Here is a 12,987-nt window from a genome sequence, read left to right as displayed (position 1 = left end):
AGGTTAACCGAGAAGTAGCGCAGGCAACATGCTTTCAACGTGTCTTAAAAATGGCTATTAAATTCTACAACACTTGATACCGATTTTGTAATTTGCCAACTAGGATTCGCGGAAGTCTCTGTGGTCCTCTTTAACAGCATGTTTCATTTAGTCCAAATACTATGGATCTATACCAAACGCTGGGAAGATTTTAAACTTTACCTGGATGCTGTAGATGCACTCGTGATTGTTATCATAGTTCATTGGGTAGTTTGGGGACAAGAGGATGCCTTCATTATTTATGACTGAAGAGCCGCACTCAGCTAAAGACAGAGAAAATATAATGAACATATGATGTGAAAAATGGTATTTCAATCACAGCTATGTTAGGATATTTAAATATGAACATTATTTAAATATATATAAAACAATCTGACTGAAATTTTATGAACTGTGTGTATGCTTATTCAGCAATATTTTTAAACATCTGAACTTCCAAACTCTCAATTTCTGTAGGCCAGTACAAAGTTCAGAAATTATCTTAAATACACTCCGCTCTCTGCACTGTTCTCATCTGCCCTCTATCCACAAAATCTTTGCCTCTATCTTCTCTTTTTTACCAGCACCCCTCCCTTATACCTTCTTTCCCTACTGTTCTGTGTCTGTACTTGTGTAATAGTCCTATTACAGCTGTCATATCATCAATAAATCACCCCGCTAGTTTCCATTTAGAAAATTACCTCTTTACCCTCTCCTTTTTTTTCTTCTTAATTTCCTCGTTCTTGCGCTTTGTCCCTCACTTCCACTTTATATCACTAGTGCCCCCTTTATTCGCCCCATTTCATTCCACCCTTCTCCTTTGCTGCTATGTCATAACTCTTGAGGTTTTTTTTTGCCTTTGTATTTTCATCTCAATTCATTTTAAAAGAAAAGAAACCTCTTTGTTGCCCATCCAAATCATTTTAGGCACTGCTGCATAAAAACATAAACCCATTTACGGTAAACTCAGATAACCTGAGTTCCAGCTATGGTGTGCAAAGTGCATTATTTAAGCCCCTTTTCACACCGAATTAAGATTGCACCACGACATTAAAAACTGAAAAGTTGATTGGAACAAACCAAAATTTAAACATTCAGAACATTGGGGGTCTCTTAGGCTCTTGGAAGAGGTCTTTTGGGGGGCATCAAGAATTCAGAGTGCTCCCCACTTCAACTGATGGAGTGTGAGAGTTCCAAGACTGGAGGAGCGAGCATTGGTACCTTATCTCTGATATGTCCCACACAAACCAGGGCAGATTTTCCATCAGAGAGTTTGAGGAGTTGTTCTATGCCAGAGCTAAAACCTAAATACGCCTTTGGCTGGCAACACTAAGTAACTTAACAGACCTATACTGCTCTTGGCAGTGCAGCTGGTGTGCAAACTGCATCACGTCACTGCTCTGACTGCAATCAACAGAATCTAACTAAGCTGCTGAAGTACACACTCCACGAAATCTGTACATGCAGTGATAAGATTTGTATGTGCTGGACTTGCACTTGGACTAGGTTCTTAGCTGTAGAGAAGCTACACCTCCAAATTGCGCATGTAGGCTGAATGACTTAAGAAAGTTTTAAGATCAGGTTACAGTTCGAAGTCAAAACAAACCTCATGTTTGGTGATGAGAAGGAAGCGCAAGATTAAAAAGTTTTCTAATACATTGATATCCTAGCAACAGATCAGCAAATATACTAACTTCAGGCCACAGAGTCTTGGTTTATCAGTGATCAGCTGATGAGTGAAAAACACACATTTTGGATTTTATGTGTCTTCCTAACTTCATTCCACATATTGGGCAAACAAAGTGCTGAGTCCAGGTTAAAATTATTAGGCATGCTGGCATAAATAGAGCACTGCACCCACTACAAAATGTCCTTGCCTGTATTTTCTTAGGTTGCTGATGAACTCATGACGTTCATAGGAGTGTTTACTGAAACTGACGATGGATGTGCAGAAACCTCCGATAGCTCAAAGTAAATTATCTAGATAGTGAATATAAAGTAGCATCTAGTGAAAAAAACAAAAAACACCCATGGAAAGTGTGTAAAATGCAACAGTAGAATAAATCTTTCACCCTAAAAATGAATTTTTTATTTTATCTGCGATCTAGCAATGTTTGGAAAGTCTGGTAGATTTTAGAGACAATTGCGCAGAAATAACTGGGTGTAATAGAGAAATATAGAAAGTAAAGTCTTCTATTTTAAAAATAATAAACTATGCCTGTAAACCCTGGCCTTTAAATACTTCATCCAATTTAACCCATTCAGTTCTGATCAGTGCACTGAATAGTAAGCGGCTAACTAAGTGTAAGACAAGCCAAATTTATATGAATTTCAAAGAGATTTTTTTTATATTTACCATTTTCAGCAAAAACTAATTTCTTTGGAAAGAACTTTAAACATCTTTAAAAAGAGCAACATCTTTAAAAAGAGAAGATAAGAGGGAATGTGACTAAGAGAATGTAAGAATAAGAGTTAATGTATCAAAACACAGCATATTGTAGGTGATTTAATCTTTAGCATCTGCTGATAGTCACCTTCAGCGCCACAGTGAGCATCATGTCACGTAGCAATGCAACACAACATACCATACAGGAACTAAATATAGAAAGCTGCAGTATGCTACAAAATACTGACACACAAAAAAACTCACTTTGCATTATCAGTCTTGTCACACTGATGACAAAGAACCTAAGACTTACATACCACCACTGCAAATATGATGCGTAGTCGGAAATAGGATTGTAGTGTGAAATGATCTAACATGTAATCTCAATTACTGCATGGTGTGCGCTAAGCCCGGATCTCTGTGCCTGGATTTTCCTCCACTTTTCCATGCGAGAACAACACCTCTTGTGGGAGTGTGTGGCAGCAGGTGGTGTCAAATCCCCGCCATTGCTACATGTGCACCCAGATCAAATCCTATTTTATGCGTTCCTTATTTGCCCTGAGGGTTCAGGTTCATGGTGTTCATACTTTGGATTAGAGTCATACAATCCTTCAAGGAGCAGGGGGCAAGAATTCCCTGGTGGTCTGGGAGGAATTGTGAGGCTATTTCCTTATATAAGGACAATAGCCCCAATCGAAGCCAGCATTATCGCTCCCACAGAAGTTTGTAATCTCTTTATTTAAATTATTTCACTTTATTGACACATTCAGCTGATTTTGTGGTAATTTTACAATTCTGAAACATATATAAGTTCAACTACATATAAAACTCTTTATATGCTTTGCCGAATCACTTTAATTCAGCTACAGTGGAGAATTTTTGCAAACAGCCTATTTAATGCCATGCCACAATCTCAATCAGATTTTAAGTCAAGACTTTGACAAGCAAACCTCTGTTTGGTTTTATTTGTTATATATAGTTAGATGTGGATTTGCTTGTGTGCTTCTAATCATAGTCCTGCTGAAAAGTCCAATCATATTTTGAACTGATATCTGGACATTTTCTTTCAGAAGTTTGAGAACAGAATTCATTGATTCATCAATAGGAGTAGTAATGCAAATCCATAGGACACACCAACACATAACATGGGACGCACAGTTATATAATTGCATACCAACACATCTTGGTAAAGGAGAACTCCACATTCTACGCCCTCCTCCTAGACAGATCAACTCTGGCGCCCCCTCCAGGCGGTACCCTAAGTTGCAGGAAAAGGACAAAGTGTCTCCGACCCCAAAACTGTAGCCATTTCTCCGGCCGAACCTGGGCATCCCAGGGTCCTCACATGGCTCCAAAGTGTATTCTGTTGAAAATTCAAATACATGAAAATATAATGAAGCAAAACCAAGCCATTCTTAAAGCTGTAATAACCAGATCATCACCAGACCTTCTGTCTCACTACTGGTGCATAATAATTGAAGTGATAGGTTGTGAAAAACAACTAATAAAAATATATATTCCAATTCTCTTGTCTAAGCATATGAACAATTAGCTAACAACTTGTCAGTCTTTGCTGTGTTTTATTAGCTGAACTTTCTGAGTTTGTGTTTAGCAAAATATAACAAAAAATGTATTTGATTTATTTATTCTAGCAGGTTTGAATCAAATCTCTTGTGACACCTCCCATGTGTTACATTCTGACTATCAGTGTACGCCATCTGGGAGACTATAAAACATCCCACAACATGGGCTGAGATTCATGAGCTCCTGTGCAGGAGAGATAGAAACACTGAAAAGGGTATGGATGGTTTTTTTATGAGGGGAAGATGTAACTTTGAACCTCCCCCTCTTTTAGCTCTCAACTGTTGATCTGAAGGAACGTGTTGATTCGAACTTTTAAGCAATAGCATGTTTTACAGTGTGCTGCACAAGTATTTTGAAAGTACTTATTCTCCTTTGTCTCCAAATACATTTATACTTTTCCTAAACATGTTTGGGTGAAATTTAGATTTAACTTTTGTATTCTTGTAGGACGCGATTCAGAGACAATCAATCTTGTATTAACATAGCTCCACTGCTGACAAGAGACACACCCTGTGAATTCATCTGCAGTCTACTAAGACTGATCCACAAGGAAGTACAATACCTGAGAAAGTAATGTTGAATCCCTCGTACGAGATAGAAAAGTCAGAGATAAATCGTAGCTGGGCTTTGAAGTTGCCATAGAGACCAGCGTTGATGTTGCTAGGCAACTCATTGCCGGTCAGTCGAGCCAGAGGTTGCAGGAAGCTCCCGTTCTCGGTTACCAAGAGGTAGTCATGTTGGTCCTCAAGATGAAAGGAGTTGAACTGAAACTGGACGCCTGTTTGAAATGCAAGAACGGATTGATATGAAGGCAGAGCAGCGTCATGCATATTAAGTTCTAATCAGCAGAAGTGTTTTTACTAAATAAATCAAATCCGGCAAATATTATTTACTAAATAAAATACCATTGTGCAACTAAGCAGTACTGTTGCCAGATTAGTTAATCTGCAGCGCCTCTCCGAGTTTGTAGAAACACATGCTTCTACACGTGCTTCAGGTTTGTTGCTGAGGCACAAAAGTAACTGGATTCACTGAGCTGAGCTTGCCGTGTCGCACTGTACTGTTTTAGTCTGTCTCTATCTATTAGGTAGAGACAGACTAAAATGAAGTGAGGATCTTTGCAGCTCGCTTGCCTTTCCCATGGCTGACTTCAACCGTCCAGGTACAGTTGAGAGATGAAGGGTAGCTGTCTGGAAAGCCAGGACTGAGGATGGTTCCCCAGGGGCCCCTGACATCCCCACCGCACAGCGCTGGATAGATTGAGAGAGACAGTGTGGGAGAGAGGGGCAGAGGCAGGGAGAGATGAGCAGAGACAGGGCACAGGAGGCAGAGAGAGGGTTAGCATCAGATTGTTGATTGCTAAAACAGATAATGTTTCCCTGTGGACCTTTAATACCACCTCCATGAGGCATACGCACACAAATACTGACACATGGCTGCTTCCGGCCAGGCAGACAGAAAGAGACAGGGAGCCACAGAGGAAGACATAATCTAAGAACTGTGAGTAAAGTTGCACACTTTAAATTGGTGTTTATTTGAACATTAGATGCCAATTTAAAGTGTGTCTACCTAAGTATTTAATATAGTATTAAAATATGTATTTATGTATATAGTATTTAAAATGTTCTGACTAATTTGAAAATACAATTGTGGCATGGGCGAGGACGTGATCATTATGTTCATTATGGGTACATATGATAATGAAGGATACGTATAAGCTCTTATTTATTTCTAACTTTGAGATAAAAGTAAACTATTGCAATAAAAAACAAAAAAACACACAATCTTGTTCCAAACAGTGGATGTTCTGGTGATGATAGAGCTCTGGCCAAGCCCCTGCTTTATGACTGCTTCCATGATACAAAAATTCACCAAGTTAGTAAATACACATAATTTTTTACTTGAATATAGGTGTCTGTGACGCCCCAAAACTACGGCACTCAGGGTGGGAAGCCATATAAGCCAAGTCACACCTTGAGATGGGCTTCAGGGGTTTGAAATGACACTGTGACCGAATAAAACGATCAGTGTTCATTTCAATCACATATGTCAGACGTGTTGGCTCCTTAACAATATGAATGTACATTGTTACCCATCTTTATTATGATGCTTTCTAATACTTTGTTCAAGTATTGTAATGAACAAAGTAATTAAATTATTTGAAGTTTAAAATGCTTGTCTTTTTAAACTTGACACGCAGTTGATGAAGGATCGGTCAGTCAATGATAGCCACCTAGCCTCACTAATAAGTTGGAGGACTAATGTTCAAAATTCAACTGGCCTTAAAACCAGTTTAAAAAAAAAAAAAAAAAAAACTGGAGACCTTTGTGATGTTGATGATGTTGTTTTGTTTTTTCTTAATGAGGAAGTTCTCCTTTGTGAGATAATGCAACAGAAGCATCTACACTATTGTTGCTGGTAGCCTCTATTGTTGACCTTCATTGGTCTGAAACAACAACCCCAAGCTACAAACACACAACATGGAGCAAGATGAAGACAAGCAGTGTTCTAGGGAAAGTGAAAAACAAATCTATGCAAGCTCCTAACAAGTGATGTATAAACAGTTTGTTTACAATTAAATCTGGCCCTTGAAATTCCAAGCTGTGACTTAACACAATTTAAAGCTCAGTGCTTCTTTTTTTTTACTGTGTCCAGCATTAACTACTGGGGTAAAATATGAATTCTTTGTTCTTATTTGTCGCGTCTGCCTCTGTACAAAACAACTAACTCATGCTTATCAAACAAATGAAATATATGCAGTGAACTTATTAATGTTTGCAAGGGAGTGTGTGGGAAACACACAACTGAAGTTAATATTTGAAATACAAAGCTCCATTGTTAGAAGGTGACCATCTGGACTGGAAGTGTTTGTGCTGATGTAAAGCTTTTAAATCTGCTTGTATGAGTTACTTAGCTCGTTTTCAAGGTAAACACACAGGCAACACACGGTCAAAGTTGCTTTCCAAGGTTATTTTCGCATTTTTTCTGTTAATTTTTAGGCCTTTACTTCATTGACAGAACAGATGTTAACCATTTGAAACCAATCAGCATGGTTTCAGCACAAAACTCGGAGCGTTTCAGCGCATGAACATTATGATACAGGGTGACAGCTGCACTTGCACAGATATCAGGTCTGAAAACCATGAAAAACTGCGTTGCTCATTCTGTGTGCATACGGTATGTCGCCAGTTACTTCCGTTCCACTCCCCTGAGCTGGGATTTCATACTAAATGTTGGAAGGAGGAGCAAAATTGTTTTACAATAAAGCGACAAAATGCCACAGCATTACAGCTGAAGTGCATCGGGTGAAGAGCTGCTGCGAGGTCAGGTCTGAATGTTCTGCTGAAGTTTCCTTGACATTTAAGAAGGTACTGGCCATGCTTCCAGAATAAACCACCAAATTTGGCGAGTGAAACCAAAATTTAAATCTGTTTTCACTTTCAGTGAAGTTTGCAGTGCACGCCAAACTTCTTTTAGTTGGCCGCGAACCGCTACAACCAGTGCAACAGGTCAACAAGGGAGTGAAAGTAAGCTCAAACCACTACAGGGTATCAGGCTGTGAAACGAGTGGTGAGGAGTGAGAATATTTCTATATTTCTTTATTTGCTGCTAAGAAGTTTTTTGCTTTAAATACTGAGCTATGAGCAAAATCAGAAATGCAGCCCTATCTTTACTTTCTTCACCTTCATCTCTCGTTTTTTTCCCTTCATTCTCAAATACTGAGATTGACTTGATGAGGTTAAATGAGGATTTCCCCAAATTTGACTCATTCAAATATTTGATTGAAATAATTTGGAGCTTCTGCATATTTGATGTAATGCCTAACATATCCCAGTTCAGGGAAAGTCCGACTGATAAACCATTCATGGAAAAGTTCAGAAAGCTCACAGCGTTCAAAGATTCTGTTCAGCAGGTGGGATCATCTCATCACTTTCCTTTTCAAATTTATTCACAGACATTTATCAGTCGAATAAATATGACTCACTTTCATCTCTGCAAATGTACATCACAAACAACATTTGCTTTCAGCGGGACTTTTTAGGGCTCATTGGACTCTCTGTGTTGATGTTTTTCATAAGTTTAGTGCACCAATAAATAGAGCTTCAATTGCTTACCGGTTACTTGTATAGACGGATTGAATACAGACCCTTTTAACAGTGGGGATATTTCTTGAACTCTTCCATATTATGCTTCATAACAACAACAAAAAAAATCAAACTTTCTATTGGAATTTGATATAATATACCAGAATTAAGTAGCACTTTACAAAGTAGATGGGAAATAGTAGATTGTTTTCAAAACATTTTAGTAATAAAACTCCCCAAAATGTGGTTCTATAACTGGGTTCAGCCACATTTGCACTTCAATAAACAACATTTTTAGCATAATCTTGTTTTATCTGTAGCAGGTTTACATCAAGATTACCCTCCATATAGCTCCTACCATCTTACAAACTTGAGTTTGTCTGTATCTCTAAGTTTCAATATTGATTTAAAAAGCCTATTAGTGGACTTAATTTATTAATTGATAATGTATCTTTTGATTAAAAGCAACTAGATTATTTAAAAAAAAAATCTTATGTTTTCTGCTAAAATAGTATATTTATTTAGTACTGATGCTGAGAGAATTTCATACTGATTCAATTCTTTTTAAATATGGTTGACTGCACTACCGATGCTGCGGCAGAAGGAGGCAGTAATATTGATATTAACAATATCAGAATTGAAAGCAAAAGATCCTGAGCATTCGTAAAGCAATGCTACACTAAAGATTTTAAAACTTACTGGCAAGCATGAAGTTAGCTGTTATGACCTAATCTTTAATTCTAGATAGATTCACCACAAATACAGTTTTTAAATGTCCACTTTATGTCTAAAAATCACAGTTTAAGTCACCAAAATCTTAATTAGTGTAGACAGTGTTCAAACTCAATCTATATCTGCCTTTTTAAAATTATTTGCATCAATGTAAACAGGACATTTTAGTTTATTCTTTACTTTTTTTTTTCTTTCTCCTGCACTCCATATTTCTCACCTCTGATCAGCATTTCTTTCATGTTGAGTTGGAAGACTGCAGTTTGATTCTAGTCAATCACAACTAAACAGGAGTGACCTCCTTGATGCTGGAGGAAGCGCTGTTCTGTCCCTTCATTAGGGAGGTCATTAATGTCTGCTGGGTCTGCTTCTGTAAGCTGCAACATCTGGTCACTGTGGACTTAAGCTGGAGGATTAGAGAGCGCTCTGCTCATTCAGGATGTTTGTATATGTTACTGAAATGTCTTGATATTGTCAGGATCTTCCTCCAACGGAGTGCGCCAGACAAGGAAGTTTTATTACAAGGAACGGAATGCTGCCAGTGGTCTGGAACTGAAGCAAGACAATCAGTATCTGGATTGTTTCTTCATCTGTGCTTCCTTTGGTTAGTTTGCCATGTAGTGTCTCCAGCAGCTGCCACTAGAGCGACATTTACTGTTTCAAAATATTTCTCTTTCTGACTGACTCCTTAAAGTTTTCCCAGACATACAGTAAATATTTATCCAAAGATGCAGATGCTTTTATTCTAACCATTTGTAAATGCTGTCAGCTTCAGCAGATGTACTCATGACTTCAGTATGTGTTTGGCTTCTTCTCAATGTCAGCAAAGTCTGTAGTGTCGTTCTGTATACTTTTGATAAACCTAAATGTTACACCTGCGGCTTAAATTAGTAAGTAGAATGTAGGCTGAGGACAGGATTAGCCACGGCAGAGAAAAAACTAGAATATCAGCAAACTATCATGCTCGCAGCAGTACTGCTGACAAGAAGATTTTCCACTATATTTAGTATACCACCGAAGGCTGCAGGTAGCCCGCGCCGTTCTGCAATTAGACATTTAAGGGAAAGGAACAAAACATTTTCACTCTTCATACATCCTTAAAAATGTCTATACTGTTACATTTTTCATGAGAACTTCCAAGTTGTGTTCAACAGAAGGTCAGGAGGTTTCCTAACAATATTAGGATTCAGCATCACAGATGTCTGGTTTAATATTTTTGAATAATGTTTATTCGCCATCAGGTCATGGAGGTGACGGGGTCCAGGAGAGAAACCTAGACATCTCTCTCCCTGCTGATAGCCTCCAGGATATTCTGGAGGTCCCAAATAATTCCCAGAGCAGAAGGAAAATATTGTCCTATTAGTGAGTTCCAGGTCAACTTTGGGGACTTCTTCCAGTGGATCCTACCCACAAAACCTCCAAACAGAAGCATCAACTTGCATTCTTGCTCAAATTACCTAAACTGACTTCTTCTTGCAGAGACTTTACTCTGAGCTCAGATGAATAATGGAGCCCCTCCCCTTATCTCAGAGGTTTGGTCCAGCCAGCTCATGGAGAAAGCTCATTTGAGCTGCCTCTCCTGGCCACAGATGAGGAGTGCAACATAGAAGGATTGTTATATTGAGGGCTTCAGGGCAACAGTGTGCCTCTAGAGGAGTAGCTCAAGAATTTTTATGTCTTATTCATGAATGATGGTAGAATGTTGCAGGATATGGATTGAAGAACTGGCGCCTTGTTTGCAGGCATTGCTCTAGTCTGCCATGTTGAAGAAAATCAGATCCATGAAGCAAAGCTCTGAAGATATCTGAGCAAAAGAAGTTTTCTAAAGAAGCGAAATGTTCAAAGCAACACAACGCAGAGCTGCTAACATAAAAATTGCTGCAGGATAGGAAAGGGGTATAATGGTACACATATCCATACAAAACTGTACCGGTGCAGTCATGACTTGTTAGCAATAGTAATACAACGAAAAATCAGTCATTCACAGAGTGAGTCTGAAAATGCATCCGAGTGTTTTTACTGATTTGTTTTTTTTTTGGAGCCAGACACAGAAAAATAATAGATTAAGCCATCAAAAGCAGCCCACACCAAACTAATGCAAGAATGGCTTTTAATAATTGAATGCAGGAGTCTGAAGGTCTACCTGCATGTTTTAGTTAATCATCAGTTTGCATTGGAGCCGTAGCAGTGGAGCACCCAGTAGATTGTCAAGTGTTCCTCAAACTTGCATGAAAGAATCAAAGCAACACTGCAGGTATGTTTATGATGAGGGAATAACATTATAACAGGATGTTAAAAAAAGCCTATTTTACATAATACCACCCATTTTAATGTATAACCCCCCACCCCAAAAAACACTACTGGTTATACTTGTAGTATTGAATGTCTAATGACCTCAATTTTCTATCAATAATTTTGTCTAAGTTCAGTATAGCTTAATTTACACTTGTGTAATTTCTGCAGCATTCTTCTGTCTGACCCATGGGAACAGCTATGACTGTTCTTTTTCAAAAAACTGAAAGAAACTCACACTGTGGAGAATTTTTAACAATCAGCTTCTCAATTTTCTTTGTGTACAGGTGTTTCTAAAACTTTAGAAAGACCAGTGAAAGAAAATGCAAATTTGGCTCTCAGTTTATTCTTCTCCGGAGGGTAAACAAGTGACCCGATACCTTATGTTCCTGTTTCCAGCCGACTACATTCCTGGTCAGATAAATCTTTTTAAAAATATGTATTCATATATTCAGCTCTGAATAAGTCATGCATCGTAAAGATTTTATTGGAGAAGTGGGTTAGTGTTTGTTGCTTCATGGCTTTGTGCGTGTTTACTTGCATGGTTAATTACTGGGATTGATTTTTGTTGATTAGCTGACAGCCCGGATCAATATTTTGCTTCAGGATATATCAAAACAGATTATGTGCCAAAATGCATATTTGCACAAATATTGCACTTTGTGTGTGTCTGTAGTGCATTAGTATTACTGAGAGTGTTGGGCAGTAGTTTCACTTCTAATGACCAAGGGGAGAAGCCAATGATGGGAAATCATTTATTCATAAACAAAAGCGGTGATGAGATGGGACAACCTGTTTTGAATTTAAAAACTGTCAAATTATCTGAGCCGCAGCTGCTGTCACCTTCTCATCTGCCTCTGCTGACTGCAATCCAGCCAGTCATGATCATCTGCAGCTTCACACTAAAAAAAACGTCGAGTTAGCGAAGAGGCAACGTGGCCCTCTAATACTCATGGAGAGTATTGATGATTCTCATGGCCTGCTGTGACTGTAAATGAGCAAAGTTAACTGATGAATGCTTTGAAAGTCCTTTAGGAGAAAGTTACAGACGATAAAAGCAGCGTGACTGGTGAGTGTGCCGCTTCCTTTACCGTATCCAGGTCACTCTACATCCACAATGCATGCATAAGCTAAATTACACAGCGCTGAAGGTACAAACAGGGAGCATCAGCTAAAGCAGCAGCTGTGTGACAAGCATGAAATAGACTACAAGCTTTTCAGAACATAAATATTCTTTTTCTAAAACATTGTGCTGATGTTAAAGTTGAGCAGATATTGCATTTGAACACAACTCTCTTCTGCTAGCTTTTTTTCGTCCCCACATTACAGAACAAATATAAATGTACAGGAACAACCAACAGAACGTGCCGTAAATTTGATGAGTCTGGACAAAGCTTGCCAAGAACATATTTTTGAATTGTTCTTTCAGACAAATGGTGAAAATAATTGGCTCTGCCGTATATGGAAAATGGCACTGCAGGAGGGCAACACCTACTTTTCTTGCCCAGTGAGACGTATGAAGAGGTTGTGAGTTTTTTATTCATGACAAAAAAAAAATATTGTTTGTTCTGTGGGAAATGTTCCAATAATTATTGTGCTACTGAGTTTGCGAGAACAATAAGACTAGTATGAATATTCATAAGGCTTTAGTACCTGTCATATAATCTGATGTTGAAGCAGCAACCTTCAACCACTAATGTGAACGCAGGTTTTAGCTCAGAGATGCACCACAAATCCATGCAAAACAAATAAAATGCTGTGAATATACTTGCAGGCTTGAACAGTTTGCCCTGTTATCCTTTGTTCCCATCTATAACAAAGGATGATGATTTAGTTTAGTTTTTCAGAAAATCTAAATATTACCTAAAACCAAATAAAAGATTTTATTACAGC

At 38.3% G+C, this 12,987-nt stretch overlaps 1 protein-coding gene across 1 annotated transcript in view; it reads right to left on the bottom strand.

Moving 5' to 3' along the window:
• Window positions 1–12,987, bottom strand: part of LOC122844081 (CUB and sushi domain-containing protein 3-like) — a 475,440-nt gene that overhangs the window by 89,625 nt on the left and 372,828 nt on the right. The window contains exons 18-21 of the mRNA XM_044139260.1: window positions 5,122–5,238; window positions 4,551–4,766; window positions 3,579–3,767; window positions 202–302 (exon numbers count right to left, since the gene is read on the bottom strand). Coding sequence (XP_043995195.1) covers window positions 202–302; window positions 3,579–3,767; window positions 4,551–4,766; window positions 5,122–5,238 — 623 coding nt within the window. The remainder of the gene's footprint in view (window positions 1–201; window positions 303–3,578; window positions 3,768–4,550; window positions 4,767–5,121; window positions 5,239–12,987) is intronic.

The sequence above is a fragment of the Gambusia affinis genome, linkage group LG14, assembly GCF_019740435.1.
Source record: "Gambusia affinis linkage group LG14, SWU_Gaff_1.0, whole genome shotgun sequence".
Taxonomy (NCBI): Eukaryota; Metazoa; Chordata; class Actinopteri; order Cyprinodontiformes; family Poeciliidae; genus Gambusia; species Gambusia affinis.
Note: the sequence above shows the minus strand (reverse complement) of the source record. Positions and strands in the feature narration are given on the sequence as shown.